The 21,232-nt window shown below is 42.1% G+C and overlaps 1 protein-coding gene across 1 annotated transcript in view; it reads right to left on the bottom strand.

The window, feature by feature from the left end:
* LOC141105648 (alpha-2-macroglobulin-like) overlaps window positions 1–21,232 on the bottom strand; it is a 235,574-nt gene that overhangs the window by 32,275 nt on the left and 182,067 nt on the right. The window contains exons 28-32 of the mRNA XM_073595624.1: window positions 15,112–15,274; window positions 6,016–6,221; window positions 3,407–3,622; window positions 3,198–3,325; window positions 2,601–2,691 (exon numbers count right to left, since the gene is read on the bottom strand). Of these exons, the coding sequence (XP_073451725.1) occupies window positions 2,601–2,691; window positions 3,198–3,325; window positions 3,407–3,622; window positions 6,016–6,221; window positions 15,112–15,274 (804 nt within the window). The remainder of the gene's footprint in view (window positions 1–2,600; window positions 2,692–3,197; window positions 3,326–3,406; window positions 3,623–6,015; window positions 6,222–15,111; window positions 15,275–21,232) is intronic.

The raw sequence follows: 21,232 nt of genomic DNA, 5'->3' as shown, positions 1-21,232 counted from the left end.
GGTACTGAGACAGTCCATTCTCTTATCTTTGGAGACTAGCTTGGGGAACTGTCTCAGCCCCCAATTTCCGATTCAGTTTGGATGATGGTACCTCCCCTTTCCTGATTTTGTACTTTTCAGTTTAAATTTTGAGGATTTTTTGTTGTTTGAGGAGGTAAGATTGTCACAATTATACTCAGTTGGGGTAATGAAAGTGTTTCAGGAGCTGAGAGAGGAGCTTGAGCTTTCAAACAAATACTTATATCAATATTTACAGATAAGACACGCACTGACAGCTCATTTTAAGGATGTAAGGGTGGAATGGAGTAAAGCCCCTATATTTAAAACATTAGTAGACACCACATCTATAAAAGGGTTGATATCAAACCTGTATAGGAACATACATTTAAAAGCATTAAAAAAAATGTACAACTACCTAGTAAAGTAAAATGGGAAAAAGATGTGGGGGAGATAAAAGAGGATCAGTGGTGCAGTATATTACAATCAATAGATCTACTATCTCTCTCAGCAGCCCAGAAATTGACACAATTTTATATCATCCATAGGGTGTATTATACACTGAAAAGACTATCATTGTTTGTGAGATGTCCAGATGTATCGTGCCCCAGGTGTGGGGGTGCACCTGGGGATTTGATCCATTTGCTCTGGAGGTGCCCCAAACTGCATAGATACTGGGAAGAGGTGATAGGTACAATAAGATCGGTTTGGAATAAATTTGCAAATGGACCCTGTATTGTGTGTGTTGGGGTATCTGGAACACCAAATGGCCCCTCCGCCCACACAAATAGCTATGTTGAGATGCTTTTATCAGGCTAAGAAATTGATTACTCGGAAATGGATAGATCCGCTGACGCCAGTTAAATCAGCTTGGCTGAGAATGGTTATTAATATCATAATAAGAGAAAACTTGGCCTATACAAGGAGGGCATGTGTAGCTAGATTTGAAAAGATATGGAAGTTATGGATCGAATCCTTGGGCTTGTCACCTAGAATTCAGTTCATATAAAATGATTGTTTTTATATTTGATAATTCTATTTGTTTCTTTGGGGGCAGGGTTGGGTGTTTTTTTTTCTTCTTTTTCAGGAGGGGAGGGGGTTAGGGCAACTTGTAGACATACAGGCAGCCCCCGAGTTACAAACACCCGAGTTACGAACGACTTCTACTTATGAACGGCCTCAAATGCCAGCCACTTGTGCTCCACGCTGGTCCTAGATACCTCCGAGCACCTCTGGACACATCCCACACTGCAGTACTACATATACTGCATTGCCAGAAGAGCCCCGGATAACATAACAAGCTCCCGGAACATCCCACATCCATGCACAGGTGGAGGTTACACTTAAGAATGCAGTGTTCCGCCCGGAAGTTACACTTACAAATGCAGTGTTGCGACTTACGAATATCTTCGACTTACGAACAAACCTACAGTCCTTATTGTGTTCGTAACTCAGGGACTTCCTGCCCGTTGTCAGGGAAATTTTAAAAAAAAATCTCGCTGACACTAGTGAAAGAATGGTTTCATTATGGAGAGAGCACAAGAAACTACCTCATTGGGAGCTGAAATTAAGTTTTAGGTTTACACCTTATGCCCAGTTTCCTTAAGTGTTAAAAAAAAAAAAATGACCAAACTTAGTGCACTGACAATGGGCAAAGTACAGTAAGTCATGGTAGCTAATCCACATTCATTTTCTTGAAGACAGACAAAGACTACTTCTGATGGTTTCCAGGTACTATGGGTTACTGAAATCCACACTTAATTCTTAAGACTGCTGATTAAATTGTAGCAGAGGCACACCCTGCACTTTCCAGAATAATAGATATTCTCAACCGCGCCATCAATATTTCATTCTTTTGTACATTTTAGTAAATCCTTTATGGAGGTGTATAGGAAAATTGTGTAACCCAGAAGAAATATACAAATCCATGGACAGGCCATACAGACTCCATGTAGACAGATTCTGAGATAAGAAATGACCCCTATTACAGGTGTAGTAATTCAGTGATGCTAACCAATGAGCCACCACCGTTCCCCACATTATTATAATTTGCTCTTGTACAGTGGCCTTAAACACTAAAGTTTTTTTTTCTTAAAGTGGTTGTAAACTTGAGTCATGGAATCTGTGCAAAGCACATACTGTATATCTGTAGTGTTTACTTATCTCTCTCCAAAGCTCTAAATGTTGTTTCTCTCTGGTGCTTCATTCCTCTGCTATCAGCATGAGTCACTTATGAGAAGTTTTCCCGACACATGAGATAAATTTGTGTCGGGAGAGGGCTTGTCTATTCACAACACAGCTCTGCTGTGTGGAGGGGTTGGGGGAAAAGCCTTTCCTACAATCAGATCTCACACAGTGTAAGTGAAGTCTCTCTGCCCTCTCCTCTGTGCTGCTGACAGATGAAGACAGATTTTTAACACAATCTGCACTTTTGAAAGGGTATAGAGAGGGGAAGACTGCAGATAAATAAGTAAAACAAATGTGGGAGGATTTGTTAAATCTTTGTGTATCACCTGAGGCTGTTCACTTCATTGGGTAAATATGAGGGTTTACAACCACTTTAATGTATGCTAATAGAATAATTTGTCAGCAGCCATCCTTACCTCCCTCACTGTACTCTTGATCGGAATGATTCCAGACAGCATCTTCACCTCGATAACAACCATATTCGTTCTTTCCCTGGTTCCAGTGTAACTGTGAAAGTAAAACATAAATAAATAAAATACAGGCCTAGAGTGAAATGCCCTGTCATGCCCCTAATACTTTATAATAATTTTTAGGTAAGTAGTTTCCAACAGCAGCAACACCCATCCATAAGCAAATGCCACACATTGAGCTAGCTATCAGCAATCATTTCTGTGTGTGATGTGATAACCTGGAGAGGAACCATACTAGGTTGATCTGCACACACTGGCTTCCTTTTAATAGTGCCCCCCCCCCCCCCCCCCGAGTTCTGCTTGCTCAGGTTCAAGGATCTCACCAAAAAGTTTGAGATCCTGCCAGTACAAGAAGTGAGACAAAATCTTTCCAACAGTAACACAGACATAAATACACCTTCAGTTGAGTGAGTAAGAGTTAGACATTTTAAGAATGTTTTATTTATTGTACCATTCATCAACAAATTATGGTCACATTATACCCTCCAAGTTTTAACTGAGTCCCCCCCCCCATGAATAATTGAAAACACTAATAAAACTCACGAAGCATCAATGTGAATCTCAAATTTTGTCACTGGATCCCCCAGACATCCTTGGTTTGAATGTGTTGTTACCTTTAATGAAAAGCTGGTGTCCCTTTTGGGTGGAGGGACATTGTATCTCAGGACTGCCTGTGTGGTGAGCAGAGAAAATCGAGTTTGAGAATGACAATACACAAGTAAAAAGAAGGCAGAGGGTTGATTTCCTCTTACCTGTGCGAAAACACAGCCATTTCCTGTGGCAGACAACGTGTAATCTCCGGTAACAGCCGGTAGTGATGCTCTCTGAAGGAGGAGGCGGTTGTTTTTGTCTACATGGAACTTCTCCAGAAATCCTGAGCTGGCACTGACAGTCACAGTCACATCGCCCTTATCACTAAACGTGAGCTCTGAATACTTGGCTAGAGCTTGGAGAGCCACAACTGTGTCCTACATAGAATAAGAAAATGATGTTTGTGAAGGCCTTCATCTAATAATCAACAACTTCTGCTAAAAAGGTAGCAGGTTTTGGATTGTGCTCAGTTCCCGCAACATATTGTTTCTAAATAAAGGCCAGCCTTTTTAAACATTTGGTCTTTAAAAAAATGTATCACTTTGGCCATTTAGGGCAAAGTTAAGGGTTCACTTGAAATCCTACCCGCCCACTGATACTCATCTTTGTGGTGATCCCCTACCATTTTGTTCATCTGACGGGGCCCATGGAAATACCAGGTTAACATTTAGGTATGAGGGAGCATTAGATCGTCAACCTAAAACACTGTAACGTGGGGTAGGAGAAATGGTCATTAACCCTGTGTAAGCTTTAACATTGACCTGCATATATTTTACACAGAGATTAGACTTAGGGCTCCAACAGATGAAAAAACAGGGGGGAGCATAGAGAGAGAGTATTAGTGGGAAGTGAGAGAAAGTGACCTATCAAGAGAACCTGTAATTTTTCCCTAAATGGACAAAGTGACAGATTTTCTTTAAGATCTAAGAAAAACAACAAAAAATACATTAATGATCATACAGTATAAAAACTCCCCCACTAATCACAATGAAATTCCATCTCCATTTTCCCAGGTTTTGTTATTGTACACTTAGCTTTATGCCAAACAGTGGTGTTGCCAGACCACTGCTGGGTTCTTTATATAATCCTATGAAAGATCAATTTTCACACTTGTAGATGTGTTTATATGAATACAAAGCCCCACCAGAATTTTTTTTAGGATGTTAGAAGTTTTAAGTTTTAGCTATTTCAGTTTACATTTGTATCTTAGGTTTTTGGTGCATACTGTAGTACAAGCTTTAGTATGCTGTTCTGATGCAAGGGGCTGCAGAAGAAATGTACTGAAGTAACATAGGTTTCCAAGGATATTCATCTGTCCTTTGCTCTCTTAATCCTCTTTTTAACAATGAGGTGATTGAAGCCGTATTAGTGCAATTGTGACAGAGAAAATTGAGTACTGTCCGTGATACTTTTTTTATTAATTTTATTTGCACTAACATATCATTTTTCATGGACGAGCTTTCGGGGTTTGTCCCCTTCTTCAAGGTCCAAGCAGTACTGATTCACAAAAGTAGAAGGTAAAATGTTAAAACAAAACAAAAAAAAATCTCTGATGGAAAGGAAAAAGAAAAACAAACACATACAAATCAATAGAATGGCAATGGTAATAAAGCTATCAGCAAGTGAGATAAGACAGGGAAAGCTATAGACTGCACCCCCCCCCCCTCCAGTCTATAGATTTCCCTCTGTCTTATCTCACTTGCTGATAGCTTTATTACCATTGCCATACTATTGATTTTTATGTGTTTGTTTTTCTTTTTCCTTTCTCCCTTCCCTCAGAGATTTTTTTTTGTTTTGTTTTAACATTTTACCTTCTGCTAAAACTTTTGTGAATCAGTACTGCTTGGACCTTGAAGAAGGGGACACACCCCGAAAGCTCGTCCATGAAAAATGATATGAATGTTAGTGCAAATAAAATAAATAAAAAAAGTATCACGGACAGTACTCAATTTTCTCTGCTCTTTTTAATGCAAGAAGCAGAAGGATGTACTTTGTGCCTCAGGGTATAGAGGAGTATGTGACTCACCCATGGAAAAGCACTGGGCCTATCAGTGCTGTCACAGTGGAGCCAATAGCACTGTGGGAGTTAAGACACCATTACTTGTAGCTTAGGTAGGGCTTTCTTTTCACTCCTTTCAAACATGAAAGGAAGGTAGGTATACAGTATCTCACAAAAGTGAGTACACCCCTCACATTTTTGTAAATATTTTATTATATCTTTTCATGTGACAACACTGAAGAAATGACACTTTGCTACAATGTAAAAGTAGTGAGTGTACAGCTTGTATAACAGTGTAAATTTACTGTCCCCTCAAAATAACTCAACACACAGCCATTAATGTCTAAACTGCTGGCAACAAAAGTGAGTACACCCCTAAGTGAAAATGTCTAAATTGGGCCCAAAGTAATTGGGTGCAATTTGGACATTTTCACTTAGGGGTGTACTCACTTTTGTTGCCAACGGTTTAGACATTAATGGCTGTGTGTTGAGTTATTTTGAGGGGACAGCAAATTTACACTGTGTGACAGCAGGCAGGTAAAATCACCTGGTTGCATCCAGGATGGAAAATATGTATGCTCTAGATTCAGGCTTTATGCCGATTTATACCACTAGGGGGAGTACTGGGAGACCGGCAAGGGAAGAGTTAATGATCCCAGCTGAAGTAAGTGGGCTCATTAAGACCTAGATAAAAAACCCCAGCATGCTTAGGGAGATGCTTGATCTTAAGTGGCAATGAGATATGTAATGCACTGGAATGTTATCAGTCACCTGTGTAGATGAGAAGCCTCCATAGGGGTTCTGCTGTTTGCTCAGCCATTTCACAATCTCTGTAGCTTTGCCCAGGTCAGGTTTAGGTCCAGAGAGTAGAGCCAGGAGGACATAGGCATTCATTTCCACCTCAGCAGATGGGGCTCTGTACCAGTATGAATCTTGAATGGGAGGAGCAGTATCCCGCGCCCAGTGGAGCTGTCCATCTGTAAATATGACGACACCACATAATTACACTATGATCTTGTCTTTCTCCAAATACTGATCATAGCACCTTAATATGGGTTGTGCGGGATGTCTGTAGAATTTGGATTGGCATCAGCCAGGACAAAAGGAGACATTGCAACTGGCATTTAAAGAAAATTGTGACACATCAAAACTAGAGTTGGGTTTGACAAATATACCTAATTAATGAGGCAATTCTCCATCTCCTTCTCCCCCTCCCTCCCCCACCCCTCATATAGCCCAGTCCAAGGCTTTAGAGCGAGAAGGTCTGAAAATAGACATCAGTTCTCTCTCAAACCAAAATTCATTGCTAATCCTTTGTCAAACACTATATGGCCAAAATTTTGGTGACACCTGACCATGAGTTTATTGTACATCCCATAACAAAACCATGAGTATTAATAAAGGGGGGGGGCAGCCTATTTGTGGCTACAATAGCCTTCGCTCTTCTGCGAAGAACTTCCATGATATTTTGAAGTGTAGACTAAAATGTATGATAGGGGTATTTTGAAGTGTAGACTAAAATGTATGATAGGGGAAATCCTTTGAGAATAGTGGGCAGAACATGGAGAGTGCCTGTTGGAATGTGTTCCTATTCAGCCAAAAGAGCATTGCTGAAGTCAAATACTCATGCTGGAAAACAAAACCTGGCATTCTATCAGTGTTGCAATCCCTCCCAAAAGTGTTCAGAATGGCTTAAGTCAGGGCTCTGTTCAGGTCACTTGAGTTCCCCCACTAAAATCATTAAACCATATCTTCAAACACATGGCTTTGTATACTGGGGTACAGCCATGTTAGAACAGAAAAGAGCCTTCCACAAACTGTTGCCATAAGTTTTAAAGTGCAAATATCTTTTTTTTTTTTTAAACTTTATTTTTTAATCTGAGTTTAACAAGAAATTAGTACAAAAAAATTGTATAAAACGTTTGTACAGGGTCAACAGTTGCAGATCATCATAAGTAAAGTGGGCACAGAGGGTACAGTACTCAGATGTGTTACAATTATAAAGTGCAATTTCAGTAAAACATACTTAAGCGTTTGGCCAAATGCTCCATGCTTCTTGAAATGTATTAAATGATAGTGAATTGAAAGCTAGAAGTTTTTGTGTTAGTTTGGTTCATATGAACAATATTGGTAACTTCTGATAGGTTGGGGGGCTAATGTTGACTTCCACCGCCTTAGGATTTAAGACCTGGCTGCTAGAAGTATGTGCGATACAATCTGTCTGTAGTCCTTCGAGTAGTTATCAATACTTATATTAAGAAGGGCTAGTTCAGGGCAGGGTGACAGTTGTCTAAAACATCTTTTTATATACTGCATGGTTTAGCTTTGACAGTAATCATTACTGGAATTGCCTAAACCCCAATAATTTGGAGGGATGTCCACATACTTTTAACGATATAGTGTTCCTCCAGATAAAATCCAGCATTTAAAAAAAACAATAGTTCCTGGAAACTAGTCCACATGTAGACAGGCTTGACTTGTGTGGTAACATCACAGACATGGACTCCGCCCTACCCGTTTCGTCAGAGTTGACATCCTCAGGGGCATGCCGAACCATTGATTTTTTACATGCTGGATTTTATCTGGAGTTGTGTGAGTTCTTAGTATCATCTTCTTTTAATAAAATATCATACAGTTTTACACTATGTGGACCATTTTTTCCCCCTAAGGTTTGTGAGTCGGAGCGATTTTCATTGTCAGCCTATTGTTACGGACATATTTATACCTCACTTAAACGATTAACGATACAAATATAAGTGATTAAACCTTTGTCTATATAAAAATAAAAACGAGTGATAACAGGGAAAAAAAGATAAAAATTACATTTATTTACACAGAAAAAGAAGGTTAGAATGATTGGAATTTATCATATATCTCTATAGTGTTGGCTCTAGGCTGCAAAGTTAATTCAAAGTTAATTCAGGCATAAACTCATAAATGTTTTCAATGGACATATACAAGATATACAAAGTCATAAGATAAATCCTAGGATTAAAAAAAGGTTAGAAAGAAAGATAGACATAGATACTTTACACAGACAGCATGTCCCTCAGATGTTCTCGGGCTGGACTGCTTGTAACCATTTAGCCCACTTCCTTTTATATGCATTCTCCACCAATCAGAAGATGCCACAAATGAAAGAGATGTCTCAAAATTCATGCTCGGACATTGCTGTTACAGTGCGACCCCCTCGGTGCCTACCAGTCTATGAATTAATGAACAATCTCCTTTGATCTCCCCGCCCAAACAGTCCCGACAGTAGTATGTTAATGGCCCCTGGTGAGTTGATTACCACCTAGGGGACCTTCCCTGATTCCCATCAGTGTATTGGAAGCATGTTAATGGCCCCCTGAAGAATGAATGCCTTAAGGTCTGTCAATACCCTTTGATCTAATCAACACCTCTAGGGCTTCTCGGGTTCACACCAAGGTAAATATATTTCTTAAGGTGAGCTTTGTTCTATCATGATATTAAGAAACATTCCCATATATGAAATATATATATACCCACACATAGATACCCACATATACACGTAGATATATATATACATATATATACATATACACCTATATATACATATACACATCCTATGGGGCAAGGCAGTTTAAATTGGAGTCCTTGCAATGGTCCACTGGAATCATATTAATGATAAGTTGAGCTCAACAATTTTTTGGTATCTTAAAAAAAAAAAAAAAAAAAAGTGCACTGTTTATGTAATGTAATGTAATGTATATTTGTGTTTCATATACTAATGTATTGTTACAGGTATATAACCATTGGATTATTTTGTTTCTAGGAGGAAAATGGAATATTTATTACTAAATTTTATTGGTGTTTTATTTCTCAGATTTGATAATTGGGTTTCCTGGCTTTAAAGGGTCGGCTCGTGTACCCACTACTGTTCAGTGATCCCGGCGCCTCAGTGCTGCAAGGGATATTTCTTTGCCCTTTGGCCAGTTGTGTTTGGTAGCAGAAGTTCCTCGAGTTGGATACACATTATGTAATTTTTGTTTTCCAATTTCCTTCAGATTTACCTTCAGATGTGTAGTATGAGGGCCTGCCTGATGGCATACAAGTTGAGAGTGTATAGTTTTGGGAGAGCCTGGAGAAGAGTTGTGCAGGAAGATTGTGTATATTGCACTCTGTGTTCTGGATGGAGAGGTCATTGCTGGGAAGGAAGCACCTGGGTATTATTTGGGACATAGACGAGTTTGTTTCTGTGTCCTAAGGAATACCAATGTAACGTTAACCAGGGAACTAGAGGGTTCCTTGAACCTAACCATAGGTAGAGGTGCATTGTATACCCTGGGCATGGTCTCTGAAATCCAGGCACAGGGATGGAGTTGTGTGGGCACGCTGTATTCTCCTCAGTGGATACCCATAGGTGTCCTTCCTGTCCTAGACTCCTTGCGTACCTTAACTAGTGGTCTGTGTCCTGCATGACAGGAAGACCAGTGCCCCATAAGGTGTGCAGCCTCTATAAAGAATCTTGTGTACCTGGTGGCAGGTGGTTTTCATTCCGGGTATTCTGACTATTTCCCATCCTTAGGAAAGAGAGGCTTAATGGAGACTGTCTTTGGAGCTGGAGGTGGGGCACTGGGTACCTTAAAACACTATGGAGCTGGAGATATTCAGGATCACATTGGGGGGGTCTTGTGCTACATATCAGGGAAGGGGTTAGGAAAGCCAACTTGCTCTGTCCAGCATCACTTTGCAAGGACAAACAGGGGGGGGGTAGTATCCAGGTTGCCTATGAGTCGTAATAGATTGGTGGATGACTCAGTTCCAGGATCATCAAAAATCTTACTTGCACTGTTCTCATCCCTAATGGCAGGGATGGAACATTGTGCAGATATCACGGTCAATCTGGGTACTATCCTATCAGACTCTACTGGATTACACCCTGGAGTCCATCTTGTTCTGATGGTTTGAGTCTGGACAGCCTCAGATGACTGGTACTGATGAGTGCTAAAGGAAGGTAAGGGTTGTGCTATGGGAAAAGGCAATAATGCTGGCACAGGGGGGGGGTCATGTCTAATGGATGCCGGGGTAGTGTCCCAACTGGTCCTAAACAAAGTTAAAACTACTTGAGACTGGAGACCAGGGTACTGGTGCTAGTATCACATGTCTAATGATGCACTGTTTTCAGCATCAGGTTAAATGGTACTCAGCAGGGTACACTACCTCGGGGAGTCTATAGTACACCTCCTCTGGCCCGTGGCATAGATATAGCAGGAACACCGGGTTGTACTCCGATCACCCCTGAAGAAAGGTTTTATAGCAAACCTGACATCCCCTTACACCTACAGAAACTTCCTCTGGATTTGGGGCTGAGTTAAAAGCTTGGCTGATGGATTTCGGACAACAGGATGTAAATGTACTAGGAGATGCTGAAAAACAAGCCGCCATACGACTCACCCATGATCAAAATAGACTGATCCAAGTATCCCACGCTTTAGACGCAGATGCTAAGATTTTCTGGTGGGAAAGTTTATTTGGGTATAGTCCGAACGCTACAGCTTTCCTAAACATTTTGCTCCACCCGGTTGTTGTCCTAACCTGTGCAGCCTTATTGCTTTTCCTGATGCAGGTAATAATGTGCGTTACTATCAGGAGAATGAATGCCAAAGCTATGAGAATGTGTGCACCTCAACAAGGTATCTTCTCTCAAGGAACAGAAAGGCCACTAACTCAGAAACAAATCTCTGAGGAAGCCATATCCAATCCAGACCAGTACAAAGAAGTTGCGCATTTAAGAGAGGACCCTAGAACTATATTTTTCTTGTTCCAGGGATAAGCCTCTTCAATTTTTAGTAATAAAGTGCAGTCAGGTTTACCTAAATTCCAAAAGTTTCAATCATTTTTTTTTATTATTATTTTTTTTTATTTTTTTTCTCTCCCTTTTGTTGTTAATATCTGTGTACCTGACCTGCAAAAATACTGTTAATGGGAGAGGAGTTTTTTTTTTTTTTTTTGAAAAACATTTGTTTTGTTCTTTTGTTTTTATTTTTTATTATTTTTTTTAACCAATGTATTCATTTTTTTAAAATACAGATTCAAGGCTCTTTAACAGTCTTGGTTGGAGCAGCGTTCAATCTGTAGTTTTTTCCGTTTTTTGTTCTTTTTTTCATTATTATTCCCACTATTTTTCCTGTTCATTTTCATTACTCACCTCTCTTCTATTCCTTTTTCTTCTTTAATATTATGCTCTCTAAGTTTTTCCTTTGGTTTCTATCATTTATCTTCTCAAGATAATGTAACTAAGACATCAGTCATATAATTTTTCTTTAAAAAAGACTTTGCCTGCCCGCAAGTACCATATTTTAACTAAAGTATCCCTGGACATCCAGTTTTATGTCTTAATGTAATTCCACCTCCCCTAGTCTACCTACTGCCTTAACCTGAGCCCCGTGAGCAGGTGTGGTGAACCCAGGGACCTGGCAATAACAGACAGTATTGACTATCCCTACCATCAAGGGCCATGGATGATACTGGCTGTTGCTCAGACTCTACCCTGTGGGGAACCCACTCTGCTCGTCCACATTACACCCTTTCGGAGTATTTAGTCTTAATGGCCAACACTCTGCTCCTGTCCAGCATTTCTCCAATATCTGTACACTAATGTTCTCCTCTCTCTTTTTGTATTCATGCACGACTGTCTGGAGGCCCACCTGACCCCACCTGAAGAAGCAGCGACCACCAAGTTATTTCTTGAGATAAATGTGTCACGAATAAGACTTTCCTGGACTTTCCTTCACCATGCTGAAAAGTGCTGTCTCGCGGTCCGATCCAATCGATGCCACCATTACATGGTCTTACAAAGATACAGGACTAGATATGCCAGGATCCCGCCATCAATGTTGGAGTTCCGTTCCTCCAAGGCAGAGGGGCGATGAAACATTGCAGTACAGACACTCATGGTTTGGATGTAAAGTCTCAAAGGCACCAGGATTTCTTTACTGTCTTAAGCCTACCTTGAGGAGTTCCGGCGTGTTCAAGAAAGGAAGAGGAGGCCGCAGTGGTGGTGGGGAAGGGTCGGGGCTTCTGGGCTGTTGTGGGTGGGTACAGAATCATTGAAGGAGGACATAAGTTCAAGAATGAACTTCAGGGGGGACTGTGGTGGAGATTTGGGCTCTGAAGGTGATGGACCTTATTATTAATGTTACTTGCAGTGACTTTTCAGTGACTATAGTTTGAGAACCCTAGTTTGGAATCAACAGAGACATCTTGCCCTGCTGTGGAATGTTATCTGGAGTGGCTATCTGACCATTTGATAGTACAGTGTCACTTCAAAGGAGGTGGGAGGTGTGAAGGGAACAGGAATAACCTGGTCAGGATATGGTAGCTGGTAAGAGAGCCCCCCACCCCCATTGACTCAATGTAGCAGTTTTGGCATATGGAAGGAAGGGGGGGTTTACAAGTGTATATATTGCAGCACAGATCACTGCCCATTCTCTTGTGCTGACGGTCTAGATGAAGGATGGTTACGTAAGACTTCTCTATACAATGTATCTCTATTATCTTCTGTCTCTTTTCTTTCCTGTAACCTTTTCTATTGTAGGATTTGGCCTTAATACCTTATTAATCTCTTGATAGCATGGGTATGACCATTATGGCAATATTTATTATCATTGGTAACATTGTTGTTTTTAAGGTTGTATCATTTATGTTATAGTTGCTAATCTCATATTACCACAAGTTTCTTTTCTGTACAATAGTAAGTTTAAATAAATTAGATTGTTACCCTTTTCGAACAGATATCATTCGTTCTTAATTTCATGGGTTGATTCATATATAGATAAAAGGTTTTAATCACTTATGTATCATTAAATAAGTGAGGTATGTATAAAGGTAGCCATGTCACTATCCTATTCAGCCTAAACAGAGGGAAACAAATAGATCTTCTGTGTATCATCATGCTTGTCTAGACTCTTATGCCGCGTACACACGGTCGGACTTTTCGTCTACAAAAGTCCGACAGCCTGTCCGACAGACTTTCGACGGACTTTTGGCGGACTTTCGACGGACTTGCGGCGGACTTTCTAATGAACAGACTTGCCAACACACGATCACACAAAAGTCCGTCGAATTCTTACGTGATGACGTACACCGGACTAAAATAAGGAAGTTCATAGCCAGTAGCCAATAGCTGCCCTAGCGTGGGTTTTTGTCCGTCGGACTAGCATACAGACGAGCGGATTTTTCGACCGGACTCGAGTCCGTCGGAAAGATTTGAAGCATGTTTCAAAATTAAAGTCCGTCGGATTTGAGGCTGAAAAAGTCAGTTGAAAGTCCGGAGAAGCCCACACACGATCGGATTTCCAGCCAGCTTTAGTCCGTCAGCGTCCGTTGGACTTTTGTAGCTGAAAAGTCCGACCGTGTGTACGCCCCATTAGAATTTGGAGTCTAGATCTCTGGTAAGCAAGCATTTCATATGATTCAAGGTGGCGGTGCACCTGGGTGAAAATTCCACGAAATATTTGTTCACTCACATTGTGTATTCACTTGAAGAGACTGTCTTCACTTACATTGTTTTTTGTGTTTGGAGACTAATATGAGATGTTTATATATATGTGGACACTGTCTTTACTATTTTTATTATTTTGATTGTTTAGCATTGCAACTTATGTTATACTTGATAAAATGTAACTTTTAACCACTTGCCGACCGGCTCATGCCGATATACATCGGCAAAGTGGCACGAGTGCGCAAAACGATGTACCCGTACGTCACTGCGTCATCGGCGGCTAGCGGGCGCGTGCCTGCCGCAGGAGTGTGCCCTTGGGTCCTGTGTACTTGAAGTCCGCCAGTGGCCCGCCATCGTGGCATGGAGAGGCAGAACGGGGAGATGCCTATGGCCAAGGCATTTCCCTGTTCTGCCTAGCAACATGACAGGGATCTACTGCTCCCAGGGATCGGGCGCAGTGATCTCTGTCATGTTGTAGTGAGCCCATCCCCCCTACAGTTAGAGTACACTGAGGGAACACACTTAGCCCCTTGATCACCCCCTAGTGTTTAACTCCTTCCCAGCCAGTGACATTTACACAGTAATCAGTGCATTTTTATAGCACTGATAGCTGTATAAATGCCAATGGTCCCAAAATAGTGTCAAAAGTGTTCGATCTGTCCACCAAAATGTCACAGTCATAATAAAAATTGCAGATTGCTGCCATTACTAATAAAACAAATAATAATAATAATGCTATAAATCTATCCCCTATTTTGTAGGCGCGATAACTTTTGCGCAAACTAATCAATATACGCTAATTGCAATTTTTTTTTATCAAAAATATGTAGAAGAATACATATTGGCCTAAACTGAGGAAGAAATTTTTTTTATATATTTTTTGGGGATATTTATTATAGCAAAAAGTAAAAAATATTGCTTTTTTTTTTAAATTGTCGCTCTTTTTTTGTTTATATCGCAAAAAATAAAAAACACAGAGGTGATCAAATGCCACCAAAAGAAATCTCTATTTGTGGGGAAAAAAAAGGACATCAATTTTGTTTGGGTACATCGCCGCACAACTACGCAATTGTCAGTTAAAGCAACAATATCGCAAAAAGGGCCTGGTCAGGAAGGGGGTAAATCCTTCCAGGGCTGAAGTGGTTAAAAAGTATAAACATAAATAATATATAATTGGCCTAAATCCCACTTTAATTAGGTTTTCCACTTACAGGGTAATTATTTTTGTATCTGATTCTTTTCCCCTTTTAATAATCAGGGCACTTAGTTTCAACCTCAACAGAAGAGAAGAAGGATTGCAATGGAATAAATTACATTTTTTTAAAACAATCTTAAAAAAATTTCAGTTAAAGTATACAATGACTTCTGCCTAAAATCATTTTAGTAAATCTATTCCTCACCTTCTCGTATAGCTTTTTCTTCCAGTTTGTCCAATACAGCTGCCCTGAGTTCTGTCTCTCTGCACAGTGTAAAGGTGTAGGCCAGCAGAGCCAAAGTGTATACATTGCTCACATCCACAGCAGCCTTCCGCAGACAGGGCACTGTGTCTCTGACCAGAGGATCCTAGAAATAAATTAACTAGTATGAAATCTCAGTATTTCCTCATTTAAAATTTGGAAGAGTAATCAAGAGGATAAAGATGTATTATAAATCTGATGTGATCTTAGTACCAGGGACGTGCAGTGAGGTCAGTGGCTGGTGAGGCACTGGCTAGTATCAGAGCCAGATACACACAGGTTACATACGCCGCAAACATTAGAGTGAGAGCAATAATTCTAGCACTGGGCCTCCTCTGTAACTCTAAACATGTAACCTGTAAAAAAAATTTAAAGTGTCGCCTATTAAGTTCTTTAGATATCGAAGTGTGGCGCCATTCCATGAGTGTGCACAATTTTAAAGCGTGACATGTTGGGTATCTATTTACTTGACGGAACATCATCTTTCACATTATACAAAAAATTAGGCTAACTTTAGTGGGGGTTTTTTTATATACATGAAACATTTTTTTCCCCAAAAAAATGTGTTTGAAAAATTGCTGCGCAAATACTGTACGAGATCAAAAGTTGCAATGACCCCCATTGTATTCTCTAGGGTCTCTGCCAAAAAAAATTGCACACGCGCCAAACTTTGGTACTTAAAAATCCTCATAGGCGATGCTTTAAATTTTTTTAATGGTTACATGTTTAGAGTTACAGAGGAGGTCTGGGGCTAGAATTTTTGCTCTTGCTCTAATGTTTGCTATGACACCTCACATGTGCTGTTTGAACACCGTTTTCATGCGTATGCCTTCACTTTTGTATGCGAGCACACGGGGACAGGGGCACTTTAAATTTGTATTTTTTTTATTGTTAATTTTACTTAAAAAATTTTAAATTTACACTTTAAAAAAAAATGTTTTTTGATCACTTTTATGTAAACATCCCTTGTAATAGGAATATGGCATGATCGGTCCTCTTTACAGTAAGATATGGGGTCAAGAAGACCCCACATCTCACCTCTAGGCTAGGACAGCTGAGATTAAAAAAAAGATCTCAGCTTCCCAGCCGAGGCGGCGCCGTTTGATTAAATTCAGAGGCCGGGCGTGACGTCATAACTTCGTGCTCAGCCTCCGAACGATCATAGAGGCTCCGGCGACCATCTGGTTTGCCGGAAATCTCTTTGGTAAACATCTGGGGCTGGCGGATCCATTCTATATGACGGCCGGCGGTTGGGAAGTGGTTAAATACATTTTAAGTAGAACTGCAGCCAAAATGTTTTCCTCAGTTTAGAAATATTGTCATCTGTGTCTCTTGTTGGGAAACCTTCATATAACTTACTGTCTGTGAGACCCAAGGCATTGCTGTGAATTGAGCTTCTTGTTTACCCTCCCTAAAATGATTTTCCATACAGACCATTGGTGACTGTTAGGGATGAGCTTCATGTTCGAGTCGAACCCATGTTCGACTCGAACATTGTCTGTTCGCCCGTTCGGCGAATTGCGAACAATATGGGCCGTTCGCGCCAAATTCATGTGGCACGTCACGGCCCATAATTCACTGCGGCATCGCAGTGCATTGCTTGCTGATGATTGGCCAAGCATGCACTATGACCCGCATGCTTGGCCAATCACAGCGCCGCGTTAACAGAGAGCCGTAATTGGCCAAAGCCAAGGAGGCTTTGGCCAATTATGGCTCAGGGGATTTAGTACACGCCCCACACTATATAAGGCCGCCTGCACGGCGGCCCTGTGCAGTGTGTTCCGGTGTGCTGAGAAATAGAGAGAGAGAGAGACAGTGTCATTTCATTTGAGTTAGCTAGATTAGGCAGGACAGTCAGTCAGTTAGCTGCACTTAAAGTGTATTGTCTATATATATGCATCCCAGGTGTTGCATATATATATATATATATATACACTGTATTCAGTTTAGCTAGATCCGTTCCTGTTATCTTCTAGACTATTTACATTTAGTGCAGTGCGTCCTGCTCACAGTGTTCAGCTAGATCCGTTCCTGTTATCTTCTTACTGACAGGCAGGCTTGTCTTGTTACAGTATTTTGAAGAAAATTACTGGTGTTCTTTTGATCCTATTAGTACCACAGTCAGGCAGCTAGACTATTTACATTTAGTGCAGTGCGTCCTGCTCACAGTGTTCAGCTAGATCCGTTCCTGTTCTCTTCTTACTGACAGGCAGGCTTGTCTTGTTACAGTATAAAAAGCTACCTGAAGAAAATTACTGGTGTTCTTTTGATCCTATTAGTACCACAGTCAGGCAGCTAGACTATTTACATTTAGTGCAGAGCGTCCTGCTCACAGTGTTCTGCTAAACCTACAAGTTAGTGGGGTGCGTCCTGCTCACAGTGTTCAGCTAAACCTACAAGTTAGTGGAGTGCGTCCACCTCACAGTGTTCAGCTAAACCTACAAGCTAGTGGGGTGCGTCCTGCTCACAGTGTTCAGCTAGATCCGTTTCTGTTATCTTCTTACTGACAGGCAGGCTTGTCTTGTTACAGTATTTTGAAGAAAATTACTGGTGTTCTTTTGATCCTATTAGTACCACAGTCAGGCAGCTAGACTATTTACATTTAGTGCAGTGCGTCCTGCTCACAGTGTTCAGCTAGATCCGTTCCTGTTCTCTTCTTACTGACAGGCAGGCTTGTCTTGTTACAGTATATAAAGCTACCTGAAGAAAATTACTGGTGTTCTTTTGATCCTATTAGTACCACAGTCAGGCAGCTAGACTATTTACATTTAGTGCAGAGCGTCCTGCTCACAGTGTTCTGCTAAACCTACAAGTTAGTGGGGTGCGTCCTGCTCACAGTGTTCAGCTAGATCCGTTTCTGTTATCTTCTTACTGACAGGCAGGCTTGTCTTGTTACAGTAAATACAGCTACCTGAAGAAAATTGCTTGTGTTCTTTTGATCCTATTAGTACCACAGTCAGGCAGCTAGACTATTTACAGTTAGTGCAGTGCGTCCTGCTCACAGTGTTCTGCTAAACCTACAAGTTAGTGGGGTGCGTACTGCTCACAGTGTTCAGCTAAACCTACAAGTTAGTGGGGTGCGTCCACCTCACAGTGTTCAGCTAAACCTACAAGCTAGTGGGGTGCGTCCTGCTCACAGTGTTCAGCTAGATCCGTTTCTGTTATCTTCTTACTGACAGGCAGGCTTGTCTTGTTACAGTAAATACAGCTACCTGAAGAAAATTGCTGGTGTTCTTTTGATCCTATTAGTACCACAGTAAGGCAGCTAGACTATTTACAGTTAGTGCAGTGCGTCCTGCTCACAGTGTTCTGCTAAACCTACAAGTTAGTGGGGTGCGTCCTGCTCACAGTGTTCAGCTAAACCTACAAGTTAGTGGGGTGCGTCCACCTCACAGTGTTCAGCTAAACCTACAAGCTAATGGGGTGAGTCCTGCTCACAGTGTTCAGCTAGATCCGTTTCTGTTATCTTCTTACTGACAGGCAGGCTTGTCTTGTTACAGTAAATACAGCTACCTGAAGAAAATTGCTGGTGTTCTTTTGATCCTATTAGTACCACAGTCAGGCAGCTAGACTATTTACAGTTAGTGCAGTGCGTCCTGCTCACAGTGTTCTGCTAAACCTACAAGTTAGTGGGGTGCGTCCTGCTCACAGTGTTCAGCTAAACCTACAAGTTAGTGGGGTGCGTCCACCTCACAGTGTTCAGCTAAACCTACAAGCTAGTGGGGTGCGTCCTGCTCACAGTGTTCAGCTAGATCCGTTTCTGTTATCTTCTTACTGACAGGCAGGCTTGTCTTGTTACAGTAAATACAGCTACCTGAAGAAAATTGCTGGTGTTCTTTTGATCCTATTAGTACCACAGTCAGGCAGCTAGACTATTTACAGTTAGTGCAGTGCGTCCTGCTCACAGTGTTCTGCTAAACCTACAAGTTAGTGGGGTGCGTCCTGCTCACAGTGTTCAGCTAAACCTACAAGTTAGTGGGGTGCGTCCACCTCACAGTGTTCAGCTAAACCTACAAGCTAGTGGGTTGCGTCCTGCTCACAGTGTTCAGCTAGATCCGTTTCTGTTATCTTCTTACTGACAGGCAGGCTTGTCTTGTTACAGTAAATACAGCTACCTGAAGAAAATTGCTGGTGTTCTTTTGATCCTATTAGTACCACAGTCAGGCAGCTAGACTATTTACAGTTAGTGCAGTGCGTCCTGCTCACAGTGTTCAGCTAAACCTACAAGTTAGTGGGGTGCGTCCACCTCACAGTGTTCAGCTAAAGCTACCTGTAGAAGGTTGGTGGTGTTCTCATACTACAGGCAGGCAGTTGATTTTGCTAGCTGCAGTATCAGTACATATATATATATATATATATATATATATATATATATATATATATATATCCCAGCTTAGTGCAGCTACAGGCCATTAGTATGTCTGGAAGGCCAAGAAGGAGAGGCAGACAGTCACAAGCCAATATGAGAGGGCAAGCAGGCTCTGTGTCTAGTGCTGGTCGTGGAGATGGTGCATCCTCATCAGCACGTGGCCATGGGACACGCTTGGCCTTTTTTTCGGCAGCTGGCCATGTTGAGCCACAACATGTGGAAGACTTGGTCGAGTGGATGACCAAGCCGTCCTCATCCTCTTCATCCTCTCTCACCCATGCCCAGGGTACTTTGTCTGGCAAAGCAGCGGCCTCTTCCCTCGGCTCAATGTCATCAGTGACTCCTTCCCTAGCCCCACCATGTTCTCCTGAGGAGCCCCTCGAACTGTTTGACCACAGTGTTGGGTACATGCTCCAGGAGGATGCCAGCGTTTGGAAGGCTCTGATGATGATACTGAGCTCGATGAAGGCAGTAACATGAGCACGGACAGAGGGGGTGCCCAAGAAGGACAGCAATCTGGCAGTCATGCTCCTCCTGCTGCAGCATACTGCCAGGTTTGCTCCAGTGATGAGGAGGGAGGGGATGATGAGGTCACTGACTCAATGTGGGTGCCTGATAGGAGAGAGGAGGAGGAGGAGGAGGCGGCACATCACCAACGAGGCAGGATGCCCTCCAGGGGCCAGCCTAAGGGCAGCACATTGACTGCATCACACCCCAAAGCTCCACATGTGCAGGGCGCTGCAGTCTCTGTGCGTTATTCAAAAAGTTCTTTGGTGTGGGCCTTTTTTGGGACGAGTGCATCAGATCGCACCGCTGCTATTTGCAACATATGTCTCAAGCGTATCTCGCGTGGCCAAAACATCTCCCGCTTGGGTATCACATGCTTGACCAGACATATGTTGACCTGCCATGCAGTTCGTTGGCAAGCGTATCTAAAAGACCCACACCAAAGAACAAAGAGAACCTCTCCTTGCTCCTCATCAGCTGATATTTCCAACCCCACTAGATCTTCAGTCCTCTCTGAGACCTGCACTGAGAGGAATCAAGGTGTAGAATTAGGTGTGTCACAGCCAAGTACTTGTGGGCAATCTGATTTTGGTACACCGACGTCAGATTGTACCAGGCAAATTTCCCTGCCCCAGCTGCTGCACCGCCGAAAGAAGTTTGCTCCCAGCCATCCACATGCCCAGCGGTTGAATGCTAGCTTGGCAAAATTGCTAGCACTTCAACTGCTGCCTTTTCAGTTGGTAGACTCTGCCCCCTTCCGTAAGTTGTGGAATGTGCGGTTCCTCAGTGGCAGGTATCCAAACGCCACTTTTTCTCATGGAAGGCGATTCCGGCTCTCTACCAGCATGTGGAAGGCAATGTCCATGCCTCGCTGGACAGGGCAGTCAGCGGTAAGGTGCATATTACCGCTGACTCAAGGTCCAGCAGGCATGGACAGGGACGTTACCTAAGTTTCACGGCGCATTGGGTGACTCTGCTGGCAGCTGGGAAGGATGCAGGACAAGGTGCAGTAGTGTTGGAGGTTCTTCCGCCACCACGCCTCCAAAATGCTAATGATTGTGACACACCTCTCTCCTCCACCCCCTCCTCTTCTTCTTCCTCCATGGCCTCTTCCTCGGAACCAGCGGTGCTCCGTAGTAGTTCAAGGGGCTACGCAAGTACGCAGGCCAAAAGATGCCATGCGGTGCT

Source organism: Aquarana catesbeiana, linkage group LG08 (genome assembly GCF_042186555.1).
Source record: "Aquarana catesbeiana isolate 2022-GZ linkage group LG08, ASM4218655v1, whole genome shotgun sequence".
NCBI lineage: Eukaryota > Metazoa > Chordata > Amphibia > Anura > Ranidae > Aquarana > Aquarana catesbeiana.
The sequence above is the reverse complement of the archived record's forward strand: the minus strand, read 5'-3'. Positions and strand labels throughout refer to the sequence as shown.